This window comes from Pinus tabuliformis, chromosome 9, assembly GCF_031772625.1.
Source record: "Pinus tabuliformis cultivar Carrire ecotype Pingquan chromosome 9, CPIR1, whole genome shotgun sequence".
NCBI lineage: Eukaryota > Viridiplantae > Streptophyta > Pinopsida > Pinales > Pinaceae > Pinus > Pinus tabuliformis.
This window is the reverse complement of record NC_142307.1, coordinates 674,030,032-674,056,273: the sequence shown is the minus strand read 5'-3', so window position 1 is coordinate 674,056,273 and position 26,242 is coordinate 674,030,032. Positions and strand designations below refer to the sequence as shown.

Here is a 26,242-nt window from a genome sequence, read left to right as displayed (position 1 = left end):
TTCAAAATTTCATATTTCTTCTATTTTTTTCTCAAAAATTATTGTAATTTGCAGGGTTATTTTGAGAGATTTCATTGGCAAATTTTTGAAGGAGATTTTGGAGCTAATTGAAGAGTTTATTTTCAGTTTGGTTGGAGCTTCTTCTCTTCTCAAAATTTACAGATCTTCTCTAGGTATTTCAATGTTTCTACTCCTCTTTTATTTCTCTAAAAAAATGTGATAAAATTCTAAAAACCATTGGGTTTTCTATGCAGATTTTTCTATTCTTCCCATGGCCCCCAAAAACAAGAATGATTCAGCTTGGGTTCACTGTCATTTAAATGAACAAGGGGTAAAAGTCTGCAACTATTGTGGGAAAGAAGTTAAAGGTGGGGGGATCCATAGAATCAAAGAACACCTTAGCACATTGGAGAAGGCAAGTAAAACCTTATGGAAATGTTTCTGATGATCTCAAAGCAGAGATGCAAAGTTTAATTGAATCCTACAATGAAGAGAAAGGGAAAAACAAAAGACTTAAAAAAGATATAGCCAAAAGTCAAAAGGATGATGCCATGTATAGTGACCCTAATTTTGAAGCATATGTGCCCAGTTTTGAAGAATCCTCTAGTTTCCCTTCTAAAGTTGGAGAGGGTAGTTCAAGTGGTTTGAACTTGAGGAGGACAACAACCCATAAAGGGATTGACTCATTTTTTGTACCCCGCACCACCCTTGGTTCTCAACCAACCCTTGATGCTAAATGGAAGAAAATAGAGAAGGAGGTTGCATATGAATGCATTGCTAGATGGTGGTATGATGCAGACATACCTTTTAATGCTACTAATTCTGCATATTATCAGCCCATGATTGATGCTATAGCTTCATGTGGAGCAGGCTTCAAAGGCCCTAACTTTCATGATATCAGGGGGCCACTTTTACAAAATGAGGTCCAAAGAATACAAGAGTACCTTACAGAGTTCAAGCAATCATGGACCAAAACAGGATGCACAATTATGTCTGATGGATGGATTGATGGTAGATCTCGCACCATACTAAATTTCTTAATTGCTTGTCCAAAAGGTACTATGTTTCTCAAATTTGTTGATGCATTTGATCAAGTGAAAGATGCACAATTGTTATTTCATCTTTTGGAGGAAGTAGTTATGGAAGTAGGGCTGAAAATGTTGTACAAGTTATCACAGATAATGCCTATAACTATGTTGCAGCGGGAAAAATGTTGGAGGAAACACAACCCACCATTTGGTGGTCTCCATGTGTAGCCCATTGTTTGGACCTCATGCTTTAGGATATTGGCAAAATTGAGTGGGTGAAGAAGTGTGTGGAAGATGCAAAATCCATAACCAAGTACATCTACAACCACTCATAGGTTTTGAACCTTATGAGAAAGCACACAGGGGGTAAAGAGCTTGTTCAATCAACCATCACACAATTTGCAACCAACTTCCTTTCGTTGCAATCCCTTGTTCAACAAAAAGCAAACTTGAGGAAGATGTTTTCATGTGATCAATAGAATTCATCTCAGTGGAGCAAAAAGGCAGAAGGGAAATAGATGGTTGACCAAGTATTTGACAAAAGATTTTGGTCAAAGGTAGAGGAGATTGTGCTATTTAGTGAGCCTCTTGTCAGAGTTTTGCGAATGGTGGATAGTAATAAATCTGCTATGGGTTTTGTTTATGAGGCCATGGATCAAGCCAAGGAACAAATAAAGGCAACATATGGGGATAAAAGACAAAAGTACATTCCTCTATGGAGAATCATTGATGAAAGATGGAACAAACAACTCCATAGACCTTTACATGCAGTCGGCTACTACTTAAATCCAAGGTATGTAATGTTGGATTTTAATTATCATTGCTTATAAGCTATAAGTTTTAACTTTTGCTTTTAGCTTTTAGTTTTGTTGACTTGATGAATATGTTTTTGTTTTCTGAAGTTTGATAATACCATTACACTACAAATTTTGAGGTTGATGGGGAGGTTTTAGGGGGATTGTATAAATGCATTGAGCGCATGATATTCCAAGACTCAAGATCAAATTCATAACAAGCTCTTGAATTTTAGTGAGAGTCTTGGTACCTTTGGAATTTCTATGGCTATAAGAAATAGAGCAAAGAGTCCCCTAGGTAAAAACTGTTAAAATTTGCAAATTCTTATATTAATAATTTACTCATTTGATTTCAACTTTCAAATTCATTTGCTAATACTTTTTTTCCTTCCACTCTTTTTGCAGCCTATTGGTGGCAACAATTTGGTAGTGAATGCCCTCAATTGCAAAAATTTGCAATTAGAATTTTGAGTCAGACATGTAGTGCTTCAGGGTGTGAGCGGAATTGGAGTGTGTTTGAGCGTATACACACTAAGAAGAGGAACCGTTTGGAGCAAAAGCGGTTGAATGACATGGTTTTTGTTCAGTACAACCTTAGGTTGAGGCGCAATCAATTGTTGAATAAAACCCCTGAAACAAGCAACATTGTCTTGGGTGACTTTGATCCAACATCAAAATGGGTTGTGGAGAGTCAACCAGCAACATTTGACAATGAAGACCTTTCTTGGTTGGACTTGGACCCACCTCCACAGGATGCAGAGGCAGATATATCAAAAGCACCAATAGCAGCTTCAGGGCCAGGGGAATCAAGTCGTAATCCCATTGCAGACTTGGATGCTACTCATTCTTTAGATGAGGATGAGGAGGAGGAGGATTCTGATGATGATTGATGATTTGATCATTGATTTGCTATAGTTGTAGCTTGTAGCATTGTAGGATGTAGTATAATACTATGATCTAGCATGTTATTTTGGACTATAAAGGCCTCTTAGAGTCTGCTTCTTGATGTTTGTAACATTTTTGGTTCAGCGATGTTTTGCACTAAGTGTTATTTTGGTTATATGCACTATTACTTGCTATATAAATGAGAATTTTTGCATATTTGTGTATAAATGGTTTGGATTCATATGGATGTACATGAATATGTCTGGTTTTTCTTTAAAATATGAATATTTTATGTTTTGGGTAAACCGGTTTTTTTTCTTGTTTTTTTCCGGTTCCGATTTTTTTCCAGTTCCGACCGGTTCCCGGTCCACAAGGTTTTTCGGTTCGGTTCCGATAACATTGATTGATAGAGGTTGACTAAGGCATCCCACGTCTCTTTAGTTGTATCTTTACCTGCAACATGAGGGACTACATGATCTCGGAGTCCATCTAGAATCATCCTCTTGGTCTTGGCCATTTGCCTTTGGAAAAGACTTAGTTCGTCTGGATCTGAAGGTTCTGCAACACCTTTCTATGCATAATCCTTCAGCCCAAACTCGTCCAACAAGAACATTATCCAAATATTCCAAACACCAAAATTTGCAACGCCATCAAGTTTATCTTGCTCTCTCAATCCTACTCCTGTGTGTGTCACATCTTTCAACCTTGAAAGTTGTGTCCTAGTTGATTTTTGTTCACGCCTCTGATACCATGTAGAAATTCCACGAATGTATGATTTGCTAATATGAACAATCTGAAAAAACACTTTCTTTTCATATAAACACGAAATTTCTCAACACAATTTGCAGCGGAATAGAACAGAAATAAATGCACAATTCACACAAGAGAACACAACAATTTTTCTAGGGAACCCCACTAGGAAAACCCTTGCTTGCTTGAGAATTTTATTGAAGAATGAGCAATAGATCTCTTACAAATAACCTTGCTTCAACAAAGAATACAAACTGATCTCTCAGCCTTGAACCAGGATTGAAACAACCCTGTAAGATCCTTGATCCTTCCTCTGATTTTTTATGCGCACTAGTAACCCCTATTAAATAGGAAAAACCCCTATTTCTATGTGCATTTCCTAGAGGAATTTCTCTCCTCTCCAATAATCTGCACAAGAATGCTTGGCACCTTTCTCTCACAAGGTCACAAAATTATGATACAAGAATGCTTGGCACCTTTCTCTCATGTACAAGTGTACATGGAAGATATATGATTTTTTTTCATTTTTTGGGTTTTTTTATTATTTTTCCTAAATTCTAAACCTAAGCTAGACCCCCTCGCCTAAAGCTATTTAAATACCCCCACCCCCTCTATTCTACTCACACTATTCATTTGAGTCTCTTGCATTTCTTGAGCTAAATTCAATTGGAGAATTTGGAAAGTTTTTTGCAAGGTTGTTCTGAGGGAGATTTTTTGCAGATTTGAAGAGTTGATTGGAGTCTTGGAGAACTATTGGGTTGAAATATTTTTGAGCTACTTCAAAGATTTATTTTTTCCCAAAGAATTTTGGGTTTTCTTCAGTGGTTTTTGTAGCTGGTTGACAAATTTTTTTATTTTACTGGGGCTGCTACATAGCTGATTTTGGAACTGTCTTTGGAGTTGATTTTCTCCAAAATATTTAGAGGGTAAATCAAGGAAATTACAATTCTCTTTTTTCTTCTATTTTTCTCTAAAAATCAGCTATTTTTTTCCAATAAAAATTTAAAACCCGAGTGTTTTTATGCAAATTTGTAGGGGCTGCTCTAGAGCTGATTGTGGAGGAGTTTGGCGCGATTTAGTTTAGCAAATTAAGAGGGAAATACAAAGTATTTTTTTCAACCATTAATGTTCCATTTTTCTTCAAAAAACTAGTATTTTCTTCTCTTAAAATTTTAAAACCCAGTTTTTTTTATGCAGAATTCAGAATTTCATATTTCTTCTATTTTTTTCTCAAAAAGTATTGTAATTTGCAGAGTTATTTTGAGAGATTTCATTGGCAAATTTCTAAAGGAGATTTTGCAACTAATTGAAAAGTTTATTTTCAGCGTAATTGGAGCTTCTTCTCTTCTCAAAATTTACAGATATTCTCTAGGTATTTCAATGTTTCTACTCCTCTTTTATTTTTCTCTAAAAAAATGTGATAAAATTCTAAAAACCATAGGGTTTTCTATGCAAATTTTTCTATTCTTCCCCATGGCCCCCAAAAACAAGAATGATTCAGCTTGGGTTCACTGTCATTTAAATGAACAAGAGGTAAAAGTTTACAACTATTGTGGGAAAGATGTTAAAGATGGGGGGAATCCATAGAATCAAAGAACACCTAGCACATTGGAGAGGGCAAGTAAAACCTTGTGAAAATGTTTCTGATGATCTCAAAGCAGAGATGCAAAGTTTAATTGAATCCTACAATGAAGAAAAAGGGAAAAACAAAAGACTTAAAAAAGATATAGCCAAAAGTCAAAAGGATGATGCCATGTATAGTGACCCTGATTTTGAAGCATATGTGCCCAGTTTTGAAGAATCCTCTAGTTTCCCTTCTAAAGTTGGAGAGGGTAGTTCAAGTGGTTTAAACTTGAAGAGGACAACAACTCGTAAAGGGATTGACTCATTCTTTGTACCCCGCACCACCCTTGGTTCTCAACCAACCCTTGATGCTAAATGGAAGAAAATAGAGGAGGTTGCATATGAATGCATTGCTAGATGGTGGTATGATGCAAACATACCTTTTAATGCTACTAATTCTGCATATTATCAGCCCATGATTGATGCTATAGCTTCATGTGGAACAGGCTTCAAAGGCCCTAGCTTTCATGATATCAGGGGGCCACTTTTACAAAATGAGGTCCAAAGAATAGAAGAGTACCTTACAGAGTTCAAGCAATCATGGACCAAAACAGGATGCACAATTATGTCTGATGGATGGACTGATGGTAAATCTCGCACCATACTAAATTTCTTAATTGCTTGTCCAAAAGGTACTATGTTTCTCAAATCTGTTGATGCATCTGATCAAGTGAAAGATGCACAATTGTTATTTTGTCTTTTGGAAGTAGTTATGGAAGTAGGGTTGAAAATGTTGTACAAGTTATCACAGATAATGCCTCTAACTATGTTGCAGCGAGAAAGATGTTGGAGGAAAAACACCCCACCATTTGGTGGTCTCCATGTGCAGCCCATTGTTTGGACCTCATGCTTGAGGATATTGGCAAAATTGAGTGGGTGAAGAAATGTGTGGAAGATGCAAAATCCATAACCAGGTACATCTACAACCACTCATGGGTTTTGAACCTTATGAGAAAGCACACAAGGGGTAAAGAGTTTGTTCATTCAGCCATCACACAATTTGCAACCAACTTCCTTTCGTTGCAATCCCTTGTTCAACAAAAAGCAAAATTGAGAAAGATGTTTTCATGTGATCAATGGAATTCATCTCAGTGGAGCAAAAAGGGAAACAGATGGTTGACCAAGTATTTGACAAAAGATTTTGGTCAAAGGCAGAGGAGATTGTGCTATTTAGTGAGCCTCTTGTCAGAGTTTTGCGAATGGTGGATAGTGATAAATCTGCTATGGGTTTTGTTTATGAGGCCATGGATCAGGCCAAGGAACAAATAAAGGCAGCATATGGGGATAAAAGACAAAAGTACATTCCTCTATGGAAAATCATTGATGAAAGATGGAACAAACAACTCCATAGACCTTTACATGCAGTCGGCTACTACTTAAATCCAAGGTATGTAATTTTGGATTTCAATTCTCATTGCTTATAAGTTATAAGTTTTAACTTTTGCTTTTAGCTTTTAGTTTTGTTGACTTGATGAATATGTTTTTGTTTTCTGAATTTTGAAGGTACCATTACACTACAAATTTTGAGGTTGATGGGGAGGTTTTAGGGGGATTGTATAAATTCATTGAGCACATGATCCCAAATTCCAAGACTCAAGATCAAATTCATAACAAGCTCTTGAATTTTAGTGAGAGTCTTGGTACCTTTGGAATTTCTATGGCTATAAGAAATAGAGCAAAGAGTCCCCTAGGTAAAAACTGTTAAAATTTGCAAATTCTTATATTAATAATTTACTCATTTGATTTCAACTTTCAAATTCATTTTCTAATACTTTTTTTCCTTCCACTCTTTTTGCAGCCTATTGGTGGCAACAATTTGGTAGTGAATGCCCTAAATTGCAAAAATTTGCGAGCGGAATTGGAGTGTGTTTGAGCGTATACACACTAAGAAGAGGAATTGTTTGGAGCAAACGCGGTTGAATGACATGGTTTTTGTTCAGTACAACCTTAGGTTGAGGCGCAATTAATTGGGGGACTTTGATCCAACATCAAAATGGGTTGTGGAGAGTCAACTAGCAACATTTGACAATGAAGACCTTTCTTGATTGGACTTGGACCCACCCCCACAGGATGCAGAGGCAGATATATCAGAAGCGCCAGTCGCAGCTTCTTGGCCAGGGGAATCAAGTCGTAATCCCATTGCAGACTTGGATGCTACTCATTCTTTAGATGAGGATGAGGAGGATGATGATTATGATGATGGTTGATGATTTGATCATTGATTTGCTATAGTTGTAGCTTGCAGCATTGTAGGATGTATTATGATACTATGATCTAGCATGTTATTTTGGACTATAAAGGCCTCTTAGAGTCTGCTTCTTGATGTTTGTAACATTTATTGTTCAACGATGTTTTGCACTAAGTGTTATTTTGGTTATATGCACTATTACTTGCTATATAAATGAGAGCTTTTGCATATTTGTGTGTAAATGGTTTGGATTCATATGGATGTACATGAATATATCTGTTTTTATTTAAAATACGAATATTTTATGTGTTTTGGGTAAACCGGTTTTTTTCCCTGTTTTTTTCCAATTGCAGTGTTTTTCCGCTTCTAAGCGGTTCCCGGTCCACAAGGTTTTTCGGTTCGGTTCTGATAACATTGATTGATAGAGGTTGATTAAGGCATCCCACATCTCTTTAGTTGTATCTTTACCTACAACATGAGGGACTACATGATCTCGAAGTCCATCTAGGATCATCCTCTTGGTCTTGGCCATCTGCCTTTGGAAAAGCCTTAACTCGTCTGGATCTGAAGGTTCTACAACACCTTTCTCTGCATAATCCTTCAGCCCAAACTCATCCAACAAGAACATTATCCAGACTTTCCAAACACCAAAATTTGTAGCGCCATCAAGTCTATCTTGCTCTCTCAATCCTACTCCTGTGTGTGTCATCTTTCAACCTTGAAAGTTGTGTGCTAGTCAATTTTTGTTCACATGCCTTTGATACCATGTAGAAATTCCACGAATTTCTGATTTGCTAATATGAACAATCTGAAAAAACACTTTCTTTTCATATAAACACGAAATTTCTCAACACAATTTGCAGCGGAATAGAACAGAAATAAATGCACAATTCACACAAAAGAACAAAACAATTTTTCTAGGGAACCCCACTAGGAAAACCCTCACTTGCTTGAGAATTTTATTGAAGAATGAGTAATAGATCTCTTACAAATAACCTTGCTTCAACAAAGAATACAAACTGATCTCTCAGCCTTGAACCAGGCTTGAAACAACCCTGCAAGATCCTTGATCCTTCCTCTGATTTTTTATGCGCACTAGTAACCCCTATTAAATAGGAAAAACCCCTATTTCTATGTGCACTTCCTAGAGGAATTGCTTTCCTCTCCAATAATTTGCACAAGAATGCTTGGCACCTTTCTCTCACAAGCTCACAAAATTATGATACAAGAGTGCCTTCGTTCCTCCTATTTAATGCAATTTGAATGGCTAAAATTAGTGAATTTTCTAATTAAGGAAGATGTTTTTGTGATTGATTGAGTTAGCATAAGTTAACTACTCATGCAACTCGTCCTATTTCAAGTCAACCACTTGAAACTCAATCACTCATGCTTTTTCTCAATCAACTCACACTAGAAGACCAAAAACCTAACCTCCAACTTCAACACATCAGTTAGCTACATCTTAACTCGTCCTAATTTTTAGGGACACTCCTAAATTTTAGGAACTTGAGCATGCACAAGAAGGAACTCGAATTTGACTCCTTGAATTAAGGCACAAATCAAGGAATCAATTGCTCACTACATTTTCAACACTATGTGCAATGGTTTAGGGCCCAAAGGAAAGGGCCAGGTCTACACAGTAGCATGGATGGTGTTGTGAGCCCTGTTGTGGTAGACCACAGAGAAAAGGGGACTTGCAGGTGCATCTGCAAGCAAGTAGCAAGGTGTCGAACCCTGTGGAAGGGCCAGCCTGAGAGTTTAGCACAAGCCGAGGCCTATGTGAGGACTTTTGGGTAGTCTGCAGATCAAGAGGAAGGAATTTGGGCCCTACTTTAGGGCCGAACCTGTGGCAAGAACAACCCACAGCTAAAAGGGTCAGGGTTTGCTGTTTGGAGGTTGGGACATCAGGCAGCAGCAGAAAGAAAGGCCGCAGGCCTGTTGAGTACAATCCGCAGCTACAAGGAGGTCCATTGAGGTCTGTGGGAGCCCTGTGTGAGGGCCAAGGGATACAAGAGGTAGCCTCAACAGGACAGATCAGCATAGAAGGAAGTTTGCAGGTGGTCCAAGGATTTGAGAGGGCTGGGTAACCCCCTTGGTGCTACAGCAATATCCTAAAGTGGCAACAGCAAGGTGGTGAACTGTTGTAGGGGTTTTGTGGTAAAGGACAGCCATAGAAGCATTGTTTGCAGGGCAATGAGGGCTTGAAGGACTAACCCTCAGCCCAAGGAAATTGACAAGGGTCTTGTCTTGTATTTGGGCATATTTTCCAAGGATTGTAAAGGGCCATTTTCCCTGGTACAAGAGCCCTAGGATTCTTATTAAAGGACTAATAAGAAATCAGTTTTGGCAATAAAATTGTGTGTTTTGTGTATGATCTAATTGCTAGTATATTTCATTGTGCTAAAGTTGTTTTAAAGTTAGGCATTTCAGTGTGTTTATGTTTTCTGTTTTGTGAAACTATCAAAACATAGACCAGACCTAGCGTGCATGGATTTCTAACAATAGATAGGCATTATACATATATAATGCATTCCATATAGGTCCAATGTTTGCAGTTAGATGACCCCTTTCAACTTGTAAGTGCATCTTCCTTTCCTTTCAATAATGGAGTCCTTGACCAATAGCATAAAATTTTGCTCCATTCCTGTTTTGTGGAATATGACAACCTCAACATTTTCCTACACATCATTATCAAGATCAATGCACAAATGGAAAGGAACTGGTTGTTGCATTCTATACAAATTCTTAAGTGCTAAAATAGTAAAATCATGATACAAGGTATCTGTGATTTGCTTTCCTGACATAAGATCGTTGTTTTCATTGACAGTGTCCACATCATCACGGCATGCAATTAAGGAATTCTCATGTACATGATCCAAGTACATCCTCGACTCTATCATCGATGCGAAGGCAAACCAAGCTTGCAAATTGGCAAAAGTCGACTTTGAGTTTCCAAACTTCTATGGTTTGAGTTTTCATGGTTGATTGGAAGATCCACAATGGTAATGTTTCCCAACGATGTTTCAAATCCCAAACCCGATCCTTCTTCAAGACACTGTTAAATGAATGAGAATCAACAAAACCTGATAAATAGTGGAATGCGTAGTAAAAAGAGAGACAAATTTAAGAGGCCAACAAGGTTGCCAACCTATAGAGAATGACCACAGACTTGATTGTCAGCAGAAAACGGAAAATGTAAAGCACTACAAAGAATTGAAACCAATACAGAGGAAAACCTAAACCTAAAATAAATTAAAAGCAAAGCTTTGCTTTTAACTCCAAGTATCATCAGGTAAACTGAAGCTAATATTCACTACATGCAACTCATGAAAGTATATTTCTTGAATAAGAGATAGCGAAATAATAAAGAAAACTAAATGAAATAGCTATAACTCGAAGAGTCTAGAACATAAGTTAATCACCAAATAATGCAGTATTGAATAATTGTCATTACTATAAAGGCTCATAAATACTTTATAATCCAAAACATTCACTTACAATATTCATATTAGAATTCAAGATAACAATATATATTAACTGAACGTAAATCAAATCAGAAAGATGATGAGTATACATCGAGATTCGAAAATAATGATCATATCTTTAACTCCCATGTAAACCATTCTTATATTCGACACATTAAACATAAAAAGGAAACCATGATAAAACTAAAGAACATACAAATACAAAACCAAAACAAGATAAATAACTTCGAATTGAACAGTAAAATACATATTATTCAGATTCTATTTCTAAATAAGTGATGAACCCATTGCAAAACTTCATAAATGTCATGTGTTGTTTAACAACTAGTTCAAAGTAAAATAACACTTGTCAGTGTGAGATACCAAAAAAACAATGTATGCTTTTTCTTAAGAAAATCTTGACCACATAATGGCCATTATTTAAATAATCATTCTAAGCTAACTGTTTCTTTGACCACTTTTGTCCACACAGATCTACGTCCATGTAGAATTGAATCCAAATAGATACGCCTTATACAAATATAATGTTGGTTGTTAGTTCCTAAATTCCATATATGTCCTATTTATTTTAGGTTTAGGTTTTACTTGACATTAGTTTCAGTTCTCTGTGGGGTCCTTTTCTTTTTCTTTTTCTATCGGCCATTAGGTGTGTGGTTTTTCTCTACAGATTGTCTGACCTCATTGGCCTCTTGAATTCATCTATCTTTTCACTATGCATTTCACTATTTATTAGGTTTTGTTGCCTCTCATTCATTCGTTTATGTGTCCTAAATATGGATCTGGTTATGGGATTTAAAATGTCATCAAGAAACATTACCACTATGGATCTTCCAATCAACCATGAAAATCTAAATTTTGAATTCCCTTGACACATTCTTCTCTTCTGCAATTTTGTCATGCACAGCTACTATCAAGTCACTTTTTTCATTTGCACTCTCAATATCCAGGATCAAATCCTTTACCCCAATAGCATCTAATGAATTCAAAAATTGAATGATTGATTATGTTTCCTCAGTTTTTGAAGACACATCAAGCCACAAATTTTGATATCAATCTGTGCATTGGTTATCAAGATAGTTTCACAATCATGAAACATTTCAAAATATGTACTAAAGTTGCTCATCTGCCCCATAATCCTATCCCAGACATATTGTTTAGCATCCACTAGATGTTTTTTTATCTGTGGCTTGACTTAAAGCTTCCTGCAACAATTTGTCAAGATTTTTCTAGGCTTTAAGGAGTGCATCAATGTTGGTGTAATTTTGATTAATCTGTGTTTGCAAATTTTCCATAATAGATTCCTTTACCTTAAGAGCATCATTCAAACAAGCAAATTTCTCATTGTTTGGAATCTTCAAATTCTAAATGTTTTTTTGTTAATTCGAAGACCTAGGTCTTGTGTGACATCAATTTCTCCAACATGTCAACAACATTATCCTCGTAATTGGAGATATTCATGACCTTATCATGATCATCTACTATTAATATGGAAAATGTTTGACACCTGCCTGCTTTGATAGGCTTTTTTCGCAAGCTACTGCAATAGCTTTTTGTTAAAATTGGCAACTAGGGCCAAACTCCATGTGGGTCTTCTTATTTATGGCAGCTGATATTTTTCTTGGATTCCTCTCGTCGAGAGTGTAGGATTGATCTAAAGATCATCCAGTTCCGACATGTATTCTAGAGATATGAATTTATTTGTGTTATGTGACAATTCGTCAAGGGCGGCCAGCAACCAATTTACCCCATCTTATCCTCAACGTTACACTATAAATAGAGGTGGCTTGCAAGTCATTTTAGACACATCTCTTGTGATCTCTTTCTCTCCACTTGTTTGGGTTTTGGTGGAAGGAGAAGTCTCTAAGAGAATATGCTGTCCTAAGAAGAGATCTAATCCTAGCCGCAGATCTAAAAAGAGGAAGCCCTAGCAGCAGTCTGGCCGCAGTCAAGGGAGGATCATCTAGATGCAGTTGAAGGGGATCTGTCATGCCCTCATCTGCAATTCTGAAAGAGACTAGGCCGCAGTTTAAGGAGGGTTTTATATGCAGCAAGAAGAGGTTCAATTCGCTGCCCTTATGTGCCCTAACTGCAGTCAGTGGAAGCCCTAGCCGCAGTCATAGGGTTGGCTCTCATACGCAGTCTAGAAGAGACTCAATTCCGCAGAGAAAGGAGGTTTCAAATGCAGCTAGTACACAGTCTTTGAGGGCCCTTAATACGTTGTTCAAAGGGAGCCATAATACGCTGTTAAGAGAAGCTCCCATACGCTGTAAAGTGCAGCACTTATCCGCACAAGAGCAAAGTCACCTAGCCGCTGTCAAGGAAGCTTAAATGCTGTCCAGAAGTGACCTATCCACAGCTAGTGAGGTTCTGTTCCATAGCTAGAAGAAGGCACTATCATTGCAGTCAACAGAGAGAGGCCTCAAGACGCTGTTAAGGAGCCCTAAATGCAGCCAGAATCGCTGTAGGTGACAGCGTTGTATCAAGGTCATGAATAGGCATAAATAACTAGGCCTGTTGGAAGAATCTATAAGCTACAGCTAGCTGCTTTGCTAGGCTGCAAGCCATAGCAAGCAGCTAAGGCTGTTCTGAAGGAACATTGCAGTGTGTATTGACTTCAGGTGGCAGCGTGGATTAGGAGAGTCTCTCCTAGGTGGATTGCAGCCCTTGAAGGGGCTAGTTGTCTGACAGCGTGGAAGGTTACAGAGTTTCTCCTTGTGCCCTATCTAGAATTACAGGAGCAGGCATTCAGAGGAATATTGTTGCTGCATTGATGATCATCTAAAAGGATAAGTTACAGCACTCCTTGTGACTATTTGAAGTCTGATTGGTGCTGCATCCTAGAACAGTCATCATTATCATAATGATGGACTTACTGCTGTTGTCATACAATATCTGATTTGTATATTTGTACTATCTCTCTCTCTGCTGAACTATTGAAGAATATAAGAAGAATTGATCAAGGGTTTCCCCACATTGGGGTTTGTCCCTCGCTGGCACCACATCTTGTGTCCTCTTGTCTTCTGATGTTTATGTCTATCTGCACTTTACTATCATGATGATGTGATTGCTAATCTGGAATTGATATTGAGCTAATATGAAAAATTGAAGTAAATTGCTCTAAGCATAGAACATATATAAAATTAACATGGTATCAGAGCTAAGGTGAAGACAAAGCCCAAGCAAGAGTGAAAGAGCAATCACCAAAGACAGTTGGACACGGTCAAAGAATCAATGGGTTCCTCATCCCACTTCCCGGCCAAAGATAAGCTCCGTGAAAAGTCTGACTATCATGGATGGAAGACGTCTCTGGATCTGAATTGGAAGAGCAAGAAGTTTTGGATTTCGTGAAGGGTAAAATCCCTGAGCCTACGTAAAATGCACCAGCTGCTACAAAGAACAAGTACACCAAGGGTGAAGTCAAAGCGAAGAAGATTATTAAAGATTCCATTGACAAGCATCTGGTGGCCTACATCTCTGATTTGAACACCTCCAAGGATATCTACGATAGATTGGTAAGCATGTTCAAGGTTAGTGGTGCAAATCAAATTTTGTTCCTCGAAAATAAGCTGAAGGATATTAAGAAGGGCAAGGACGAGGATATTCAATCCTACTTCTTAAGGATCACCGAGATCAAGAATGATCTTCTATCGATTGGAGAAATCATATCTAACAAGGAACTTACTATCACTACCCTTGGAGGACTCCCACCCGAGTGGTATATATTTAGAACCACTATTCTCAATAATGATCGAATTCCAAGGTTTGAAGAATTGATGTCAAGATGCATTCAAGAAGAAACCAAGATGGTGGAGCAGGAAATGCCTTCTAATAGAGGCAACCCTACTGCTTTCTCCACTCATGCTAAAAGGAGAAATCATGCAGGGTCTAAAGGTCATTTCAATGGAAAGCCCAAATCTAAGGGTGGAAGGAAAGGCAGATGCTTTGCTTGCAATAAGTTTGGCCACTATGCGAGGGAGTGTCCAAATAGAAGGGACACATCACATGATGATCACAATCATTCCAAGGGCAACTTCAATAATCGAAGGAATGACAAGTACAATGGCAAGGGAAAAAGGAATGCAGGACATCAAGGTAACGGTCGACCCTCCAAGAAAGCAAGGAACTCCAGGTATGAAGAATCAAATGTTGTTTCTGATTAAAAAAAGGAGTATTATCTTATATCAGCCCTCTCCCCTACCTCTTCTCCAGATTCTTTGGGAAACTGGCTTATTGATAGTGGTGCTTCAAGGCACTTCACCGGAAATAAGGAAGCTCTCTCTAATTTGATAGAGAAGGAGACAAACTTGGAGATTATTCTTGGAGACGATGCCACCTTTCCCGTAAAGGGTCTAGGGAATGTTACCCTTCAATTGAATGAGGATAACATGTTTCACTTACAAGAAGTTCTTTATGTACCTAATCTCAAGAAGAACCTAGTGTCCATTTCGGCAATGGAAGACAAAGGTTACAAGGTGGCATTCATCGATGGAAAGGTACTTGTTTGGAAAAGGAATTTTAAATATGCTTTTACTCTTGGGCTCAGAGTTGGCTATTTGTATCAAGTTGCAGGAGGTCCAGTGGGGGCCATGTCTTGCGACACATCGCTACCCGATGTGAGACATATGATGACAGGGATGCCTGAATTCAAAGAAGAGCATGAAGGTACATGTCCGAGATGTACGAAAGGAAAAATTATAAGGGAACCATTCCCCTCAAGAAATAGCGAAACCACAGATGTGGAACAATATAATGGGTTTGAGGTTTGTGACCGGGAACCTCATGTATACAGGTTAAAGAAAGCTCTCTATGATTTGAAGCAAGCATCCCGTACTTGGTTTGAGAGGATTTATAGCTATCTGATGAAGCTGAGATTCACTAGGAGTGAAGTCAATCCAAACCTTTGCTTGAAGGTTGTGGATGATAGACCTCTCATACTGGTACCTTGTGAGGACAACCTCTTCTGGCAGGTATAGACCCTCTCATTTGCAAAAGTAAGAGGGAGTTGGATTCTGAATTTGGAATGGTGGACTGCAAGCCTGTGACTACCCCGATGGAGCCTAACTTTAAGAAGTTATGCAGTAGTGCTACCGGACCTGATTTGGGAAATGTCTCTAAGTTTCGTCAACTCATAGTAGCATTGATGTTCTTAGTGAACTCCCGTCCAGATATATATTTTGCAGTTAGCATGTTGAGCCAATATATGGTTGAGCCTCATCACTCACATTGGATTGGTGCCAAGAATCTTCTGAGATATCTTCAGGGCACAATCAATCATGGACTGCATTGTTATTCTGGTGCTGATTAGGCAAGCATTGTGGAGGAACGCAAGAGCACTTCTGGGTGTTGGTTCTCTTTGGGTTCTGCTTCGATATCCTGGATGAGCAGGAAGCAGAAGTCGGTTGCTTTAAGCACCGTTGAGGCCAAATACATAGCTGAGAGTATGGCCTCCTGTGAAGCTATCTAGTTGTGAAAGCTCTTCTATGAGTTGTTTGGACACGTGCTAGATACCATCATGATCCTCTATGACAACCAAAGGGGGATTCGATTGTTGAGGAATCCTGTGTTCTATGATCGCTCCAAGCATATAGACATCAGGTACCACTTTATCTAGGATATGGTACAACGGGGAGCAAGAAGGCTCCATCACTCTGGGACTAATGTGCAGGTTGTCGATATTCAGATGAAGCCCCTGGGAAAGGTCAAATTCTTGACTTTCCAAGAACGACTAGGAGTCGTGGAGAGACCCTCTCCTGAGGGTCCTGTATGATATGGACATTAAACTCTGGGAGCTCCGGGGGGCTTGGGGGTACTTCTTGGAGCGATGAGCAACAATATGGTGAGTGGTTCAGCCTTCCCCTAGTGGTCTGCCATGTAGACAGGATGAGTGGTTCATCCTTTTCCTGCTGAGACACAATCATAGGGTGAGTGGTTCAGCCTTCCCCTAGTGATTTGTTGTGTACAGGGTAAGTAGTTCAGCCTTCCCCTGGGATACCCCATGGCGACATGTGGGCAAGATGAGTGGTTCATCCTTCTCCTGCTGAGACATCCTACCCATGCAGTGGGGGACTCATGGGAAGTACCTCTCGTCTGGCCAATGAGACGGGAAATGAGGATAGGGACCATAGTACTACCGATGGACGCATCATGTACTACCGTACTCCCTATGCTAGGATGATATTGATCTGGGATCAATTGGAACTGACTTTGGGTCAATAAGAGTGGTATGAGACACTCTCTTTATTTGGAACTGATTTTGGATCAATAAGAGTGGTATGAGACACTCTCTTTATTTGGAATTGATTTCGGATCAGTAAGAGTGGTATGAGACACCCTCTTTATTTGGAACTGATTTCGGATCAGTAAGAATGGTACGAGACACTCCCTTTATTTGGAACTGATTTCGGATCAATAAGAGTGGTATGAGACACTCTCTTTATATGGGACTAACTTTGGGTCAGTAGAGAATGGTATGATACATTCTCGATCACTTCTTCTTCTTCATAGTTCAGCAGAGCAGAGCAATGCAGGGCATTGTGTTGATGGTAGAGATAGTACAGTTTGGCAAATGGAGTTCTCCCTAGTTGAGAGGGAGTGTTAAAATTGGCAACTAGGGTCAAACTCCATGTGAGTCTTCTTATTTATGGCAGCTGATATTTTTCTTGGATTCCTCTCGCCGAGAGGTGTAGGATTGATCTAAAGATCATCCGATTCCGACATGTATTCATAGAGATATGAAGTTATTTGTGTTACGTTCCCCCTAATGATGGACTCACTTTGAAGTCTGAAACGTTGGGTTAAAAACTCCTTCACAGGGCATTCCACACTCTTTCAATACACTCCACCTGTATGGACTCATTATTCAAAAAATTCGTCAAGGTCTGCCAGCAACCAATTTACCCCATCTTATCCTCAACATTACACTATAAATAGAGGTGGCTAGCAAGTCATTTTAGACACATCTCTTGTGATCTCTTTCTCTCCACTTGTTTGGGTTTTGGTGGAAGGAGAAGTCTCTAAGAGAATACGCTGTCCTAAGAAGAGATCTAATCCTAGCCGCAGATCTAAAAAGAGGAAGCACTAGCAGCAGTCTGGCCGCAATCAAGGGAGGATCATCTAGACACAGTTGAAGGGGATATGTCATGCCCTCATCTGCAATTCTGAAAGAGACTAGGCCACAGTTTAAGGAGGGTTTTATATGCAGCAAGAAGAGGTTCAATTCGTTGCCCTTATGTGCCCTAACCACAGTCAGTGGAAGCCTTAGCCGCTGCAATAGGGTTGGCTCTCATACGCAGTTTAGAAGAGACTCAATTCTGTAGAGAAAGGAGGTTTCAAACGCAACTAGTACACAGTCTTGAGGGCCCTTAATATGTTGTTCAAAGGGAGCCATAATATGTTGTTAAGAGAAGTTCCCATACGTTGTAAAGTGCAGCACTTATCCGCACAAGAGCAAGGTCACCTAGCCGCTGTCAACGAAGCTTAAACATTGTCTAGAAGTGACCTATCCACGGCTAGTGAGGTTCTGTTCCATAGAGAAACGGGTGATTTAGAGGGTAGGTATCAAGATCGAAGATCTCAGGTATATCGAGACGGGCTAGAAGAAGGCCCTATCATTGCAGTCAACAGAGAGAGGCCTCAAGACGCTGTTAAGGAGCCCTAAACACAGCCAAAATCGTTGTAGGTGACAACGTTGTATCAAGGTCATGAATAGGCATAAATAATAAGGTCTGTTGGAAGAATCTATAAGTTACAGCTAGCTGCTTTGCTAAGCTGCAAGCCATAGCAAGCAGCTAAGGTTGTTCTAAGGGAACATTGCAGTGTGTATTGACTTCAGGTGGCAGCGTGGATTAGGAGAGTCTCTCCTAGGTGGATTGCAGCCCTTAAAGGGGCTAGTTGTCTGACACCGTGGAAGGTTACGAAGTTTCTCCTTGTGCCCTATCTATAATTATAGGAGTAGGCATTCAGAGGAATATTGTTGCTGCATTGATGATCATTTAAAAGGATAAGTTACAGCACTCCTTGTGACTATTTGAAGTCTGATTGGTGCTGCATCTTAGAACAGTCATCGTTATCAGAATGATGGACTCACTGTTGTTGTCATACAATATCTAATTTGTATATTTGTACTATCTCTCTCTCTGCTGAACTATTGAAGAATATAAGAAGAATTGATCAAGGGTTTCCCCACATTGGGGTTTGTCCCTGGCTGGTGCCACATCTTGTGTCCTCTTATCTTGGCTTGTCTTCTGATGTTTATGTTTTGTTCTATCTGCACTTTACTATCATGCTGATGTGATTTCTAGTCTGGAATTGATATTGAGCTAATATGGAAAATTGAAGTAAATTGCTCTAAGCATAGAACATACCTAAAATTAACACTTTTGCACTTCAAGGAGATGATCATTAGAAAGCTTAGTTTTTTCCTACTTCAATTCTTCTAATTCTTTAAACAATTAAGAATTTGGTTTTTGCAATTTGCCATTCTCCAAAGTTAGAGCTACCTTCTCCTCATGAGCATTTATTAATTCCGTTGATTCAATATGTTCAGCTTGAGGAATTAGGCTTCAAAATCTTGATCTTTGTGTCTTTGGACTGCAGCGAACTCTTTACAGTTCATGTGTTGTTGGATGAGTCAACTAATCAAATGATTCAAGTGGTAGTGATTTTTCTCGTATGGAAGAAAGGGAATGAGTATATGTTTAATTAAAACTTAGCCTCCTAGAAGCTTCACATGTTATGGAAGTTTACTAATTCATGCACATATTGCATGCTAATTTTTATTTGGGTGTACAAGATTGAGTTGGACGTGGCTTACTTGTGCTATCTCCTCAATGTTGGAATTCACAATTATACTAAGAGGAGAGGTGAATAAGTATAATGACATTTTTTACTAATTTAATGCCATCATTAAACATCTATCTCATAAACTGAACAATTAACACAAGATATAGATGGAAACCCACAAAAAATAATTAAATGAAAGATCTTGTAGACACCAACCTACTATTACATCAATTTGCAGGCACCAACCTACAGAAGACACCAATCCCCTTTGATGCTTTGTAGGCACCAACCTACAGGAGACACCAATCTCCTCTGCTGCTTTGTAGGCACCAATCTACATGAGACCCCAATCCCCTCTATTGTTTTATAGACACGAACCTACATGAGACAAAAATCCCTTCTACCGCAAGATTTGTAAGCACCAACCTACTGGAGACACCAATCCTCACTGTTGCAAATATTTGTAGGCACCAACCTAATTGCTTGCTTCTTCACAATGTTTGCTACTTACTTCTGCTTTCACTAAGTTTGCTTGATGTTGCTGTCTTCACCAACTCTATTAGTTGTTTTTGCCTTAACCAGGTCTACCTGTTGCTTCTTCCTTCACCAAATCTACTTCTCCCAAAACTTGTTGATTTTGGCTCCTTCCTAGGAACATATTTGCACATCATGCCATGTGTCCAATTTTGCAAATCTGGTCCTAAAATTTCTACAACAGGTGCCTAGCCATCTCTTCTCTGTCTCATCCAAATTTCACAATTCAAAACATCTCAGAAAGAAAGCTATACCAAAAATGACAACTAACATGTTTGAAAAATGTTTCATGAGCATTCATGATTCAAGGACACTAACTTCCTCAAACCATATCTCTAAAATTGTGGTGAAACAACCTTTGAAATTTCTATCACAAGTACCTTGAGATCTCTCCTCTTTCTCCTGAAAATTTCAGATTTTGAAACATCATAGAAAGAAAGATGTAGCAAAAATACCAAGTTGACATGTTTCAAGAAAATTTATGGAGCATTCAATAAGCCTAACTTCCTTAGAGCATATCTCTGAAATTATAGCGAACCAAGGTTTGTGATTTGAACCACAAGTACATGATGATCGTCTATTTGTATCACCCAAGTTTCACGATATGAAACATCCAAGCACAAAAATTATAGCAAAAAAGTTAAGCTGAGTTGTTTGAAGAAGATTTCCAGAGCATTTAGGAATCCTAACTTCCTTACACCATATCTCCAAAATTAGAGCGAATCAAGGTGTGAAATTTGAATCATAGGTACATGAAGATCTTTTATCTATATCCTCCAAGTTGTACATTTTGAAACATCCCAGAAACAAAGTTATAGTGAACATGCATAAATGACTAATTCACCCCATAAATCACATTTTTGCTTCCACTTTTAGACTTTAAGAATCAGTGCAAAAGTTATTCCCCAACTCCTTTTACGACCTCAGATCTATTTTTCGATGAAATAGTGTTAAAATGATTTCAAATTACCTTTATTTATAATGTTTGTACATTCACTTACAGGGCAGACTTGTAAAACTAGTTGGGTCAACCTAGTTGTACTTTGTTTGTGTTATCTTGACAAAATATTTCATATCTCCTCATTCCTATGGAATTAGAGGGAGAGCCATATGTTGTTGGAAAGGTTTTGAAATAAGTTTTCCAACCAAACATCCTATGCTCACATATGAGCTAGGTAATTGGAGTAACAATCATTCAAAAATAGGGTATCCAAATGGGGCATCAAAAGTTCAAAAACAATATTTCCAACAATCTTCATTTTCCAATCTTTATCTTAGAAATAAGTAGGCTTCCCTTGTCTTTGACATCAATGACAACAATATTTCCAACACTCAATTTCATGTGGGCCACCCTGTGCACTATGAGTAAGGTACCACATCTTGTCTCTCTTGTCCTTTCTAACAGATCTAGGCAGTCCCATCTACCACATCTTGTCTCTCTTGTCCTTTCTATCAGATCTAGGCAATCCCATCTCCATGATGGAAGCCTCACCACCCAGCTGGCCATGCTGCCACAAAGCATGAGAAGCTACGACATAACTGGCCTGCGCCACCTACACAACAGAATAAAAAAGTTCCATACATTTTCTCTTGCATCTCAGATGCTGAAAACTTAAAGGTCTCTGGAGTCCAAACCCGCTACTGATGGCTGAGAATCAATTATACTGACCCTAATCCGATTGCTGATGGATGGGAGCCAGACACCGTGGGCAGTGATAGCATCCCACCTGGTAGTGGACTTGTGCCAGCTCCTGCTTAAGTTATGTACCTGATTTTACTATTTTAGTCTTTTATGTGCTATCTGGAACATGAGCCGCGCTGCTGAGGCCCTATCTGCTATTGCTTTAACATTTGATTGGTCTTTCATACGCACAAAAGGCTGAGTATTGATTATGGGCGTTTCTGGTTTTAACTTTTAACAAGCCCCACTTTTGCCAAGTGTGTTGTCAACCTAAGCTGCCGTTTGCCTTTCAATAAAATGCATTGTACATTATTGTTCTAATGAATGGTCAAAGGAAGCGTTTTATAGGAAAAATCATTGCGACCAAAAATTTACTAGCAAGTTGATGTAAGCTAACAAAAATAAACCCCTTCCTCTCTCTGCAGTTTACTTTGCTGATTTAATAGGAAAGGAGAACAATATGCCGTTAATATTATCAAGAAAGGCGTTCCAGAAGGTTCGATTTCTCTTGTATCATATCATATCTAATATGTTGCTGCGCTTCTGATGAACTAAATTAACTAATTTTTATTTTTAAACCTTATGAAGGGTTTAGGGTTTATAACCTTCAAATGCAGGGAACCTTAAAATGGAATAGCGGAGAGTTGAAGCAAAGTACCAGATCAGGCTTGAAAATATTGTGAACAATAGAAGCCCCTGTGAGAAGCGAAACTACGACTACCACAGACGATAATGCCAATGAAGGCGTCCCCGTTACCTGCCTGCCACCGAACCTTGGCCCGTTCATTTTACACCCTCTCAATTTGCAGACACTCAAGTATGTTTTATTTTTGCTATGTTTGTTGGAACACTAAATAAGACGGGCACACGCACATCTATTTGCTTTGACCCTGCCTCAACCCTCGACCAGGGGTCGTCCTGCTTCTACCTCGACTTGTATTGACACCACGCTTAAAGGTTGTCCTTTGTTAATCAAATATGTCGCATGTCACTACACCCGTATTTAAACCCTTGTCCCGCTTCTCCTCGACTTTACAGAGACCGCGCTTAAAACTGGTTCGGGATGTCATCACACCCTGCATGTCAAAACACATGTTTTATTATACATTTTTAAGTGGCTGAAATTCAAAAATATATATATAAATATAAACTAATTAAAGTGTAGGTATATTTTAAATTATTATTATTAGTAGTTATAAAAATAATTTATATATCGGTAAAATATATTTTTAAAAATATCGAACAAAATTCTTAACTATATTTTGTGTGAATTATAGTATTTGATATTATTTAAAAGAGAGAATACATGATGATTACATCCACACTAGGGAGTTTTAAGATCTGAAATCAAGAGTAGAGGACCATAGGTTTCTTTCGGACAACAAGAGAACTCAACTCCTCATAACAAACATAGTTTAGTAGTTATACTCCTAGGAGCCGAGACAAGTGAAAACACAACATCTTTAACCAAATGCCATGCATCCATAGACCAAAGGCAACTAATAGAACCGTAGTTACAAAAGAATTTTAACCAATAACCTTACAGCCGATAACCACAAGCAACAACAAGCACAGTCATAAAACGCCATAAATAAAACATAGTTACAATCCTTCAAGTTGCACTGACCGCAAACATCTTGTCCCGCGTGACAAAATGTCAACCACTATTGTTGGTTGACTAAACCGATAAGGTAGTGCCATCCATCGTTGATGACACAAAGAGTTGATGGCCCAAACCAACCGTGTCGAACTTTGAGCAACTAAGACATCAGGAATAATATAATGCAAGTCATTGATCATACAAAAACAAGTAAAAAACCAAAAGGACCACAAATACGACCCAATATCTCCACATGTCCCTATTGTTGAGAGAAAGAAATATGTCAGCAAATTTATAACAGACTTGTCAAGAAAAGGACATAACTTTGAAACCATGTTCTTGTTAGTTTTTGTAGCATGAGAGGTGTTCTAGTCTCGAAACTTTGTGGAAAGGCTAAAACACGGGAATTCTCCACCTAGAAGTCTCTCAATTGGATTATTAGTTTATTTTTAAATGTTTCCTAAGTCTAAACTTAGGAAAAGTGGTTAATTAATCAGAATTAATTGAGCTAAGATGTGAATCATCTAGAAACTCACACAGATTGACTCTGACATTATCTTAGCCCTTGATTAAGTTTTAATCTTGGTCGTTGGAGGTCCAACAGAAGATTATAAGAAGAAGTCGACAGGTAAATGGAGAACACACACACATAGAGATTGATTTCCTTAGAGAGTTTGAGTTTTCCAAAGAGAAATTGTTGTTGAAAGGGTTTGAGCTTTAAAAGGGAAGCAGAGATAGAGAGGGGCAGGGATAGTGAAGTCTGGAGGAATTTTTTCCAGATCTAGAGAGTCATCTATAGGAGGCTAAGTTCCTTAGTGAGGTTGTGCAGTGCTAACGCAAAAACTTCAAAGGCAAAGTTCGATTTGGTCAGTCAGAGGGTCAATTCAGTTGCTGGAGGCCGGGAGAATTACCAAAAGGGGCCAGCGAGTCATTCTCAGAGGCTTAATTGGGCAAATGGCTTGATCAGTTACAGTTCTAGGCAGAGCACCTAAGTGTTTGCGCGGATATGATGCAGAGGCTAATGCAAGGGTCGTGGAGCCTATTCAGAGCCAATTTCGGAGTTGGATTAGTGTCAGGTGAGACAAAATTTGTCTCACTAATTTTTGTGGCCAGTTTTCTTGTAGTGGATTTCCAGTTTGGGCTTCCAGTTGTATTCATATTATTTCATTGTTGCATAATAATAAAAAACCTCAGTTTTTTCATCGGTTTTCCCAAATAGGGTTTTTTTGGGGACTATTGTCCAAAAATTACTTAGTTAAATTTTGTGTGTGTGCTAGAACATTTCTCAGTTTCCAGCACTATTATTTTTTGCAGTTTTATTTATGAAGGTTGTAGTGTGATTTATTCGATATTTGTTGTAGCAAATAAATTATTGATTAATTAATAATTAGAAGAATTAATTCGAGTTGCTACAATAGGATTTCATACTTGAAATTTTCACATGATATCAAAACGAGTTTGATGGACGAGGAGCTCAAAGCCGAAAGAAGAGAATTTCATTGTTCAAATGGAGCGACAGGCCGAAATTTTATGGGGCTACCCAGAGCCTAAGCGAGGAAAATCGAATTGCTTGGGGAAGTTCGAATTTTCAATGTAGGTCGGCAGAAATATTTGGTTTTCCAATTAAGTGATTTCAGTGGGCAAAGGGAGCAGCAGTAGCTTAGATTTTCGTTGAGCAGATTCCTTGTTTGGGTGTAGAGGGTTTTGCAGAAGCATAATCAACATCGAGTGGAAAAGAAATAGCACACACAGAGGAAAATTTCTCCCATGAGATCTCGAGTTTTAGAGATCTAATTTTTCTAGTTGCAAATTGGCAGTAGTTGTGAGCAGATCTTCTCACTCCATAGGGAGTGCGAATAGTAGATCCAACAAATGAGTAGAGAAAAAGAGGGAGATTTTCAACCAAATTTAGAGATGGCCACAACTAAGCTTAGAGATCAGGATAGGTTAGAAAGAGCCTCCAACTATGTCATCTAGAAGGGTAGGATGTCCTTCCTTCATAATGAATAAGGCCTGAAAGCCTATGTGGACAATGTAGTAGCAATACCCCGGGATGTCGATCAGCTCAAGGAGTACAAGAAGGAGATGACAAAGGCGAAGCAAATGATCTTGGATGGAGTCTGAGATCATTTAGTCTCACATGTGGTAGACAAAGGTACGACCAAGGAAATGTGGGATGCTCTCTCCGATCTATATCAAAGTATTTCCAAGGAGAGGAAGATGTTCCTATAGGAGAAGGTGAGGAGCATCATGATGCAAAAGGGCAAAGGCATAGACGACTTCCTCACTAGGATTTAGGAAGTCCAAGATCAGCTTACAGCCATTGGGAAAGCACACCAACCCACAGATCTTGTATGGTTGGCACTGAATAATGTCTCAAAGGAATGGCAAGTGTTTTTCCAAAGTATCTTGGGGAGAGACACATTACCTAAATGTAACATGATATGGTCTGACCTACAACAAGAGGAGTAGAGGCGAGCTCAAGTAAAGCATACCATCATCGGTAGTAGCAGCAAAGGATCGGAGGGTGAAGAGGAGAATGTGGCCCTAGCATCAAAGGGTCCCAATTAGGGACCGGGAGGGAGAAGAAGTAAAAGGAGGACCTGTCTAAGGTCAAGTGTTTCAAGTTTGGCAAGTTTGGCCACTACAGTACACAATGTCCTCTTCGGAAGAAGCACAAACAGGAGAAGCATGACCAAGCGGCAGCGTCTGCAGAGATAGATAAGTTGTCCTCCAGGCTGGAGGAATATTTCGCAATGCTTGTAACTATACCTCCACGAGAGAGAGGTGGGATGATCTAGAACTATAGTCCCAGAGTTGTAGATGATGGGAAGGGTCCATTGAGGTGTCCTCCTCGTGGATCATTACCTTTCTATGGGGGGCCATAGTATTC

At 38.8% G+C, this 26,242-nt stretch overlaps 1 protein-coding gene and 1 pseudogene across 2 annotated transcripts in view; one reads left to right on the top strand and one right to left on the bottom strand.

The window, feature by feature from the left end:
* LOC149150456 (uncharacterized) overlaps positions 1-22,833 on the bottom strand; it is a 59,066-nt gene extending 36,233 nt beyond the window's left edge. The window contains exon 1 of one of the 2 annotated variants that reach the window (XM_089440662.1): positions 22,355-22,833. In XM_089440662.1, coding sequence (XP_089296788.1) covers positions 22,357-22,536 — 180 coding nt within the window. In that variant the 5' untranslated portion in view covers positions 22,537-22,833 and the 3' untranslated portion in view covers positions 22,355-22,356. The remainder of the gene's footprint in view (positions 1-22,354) is intronic. The other variant, XM_089440661.1, reaches the window with a different exon arrangement.
* On the top strand, positions 1,547-3,124 carry LOC149150457 (uncharacterized; annotated as a pseudogene).
* Positions 22,834-26,242: the final 3,409 nt, after the last annotated feature.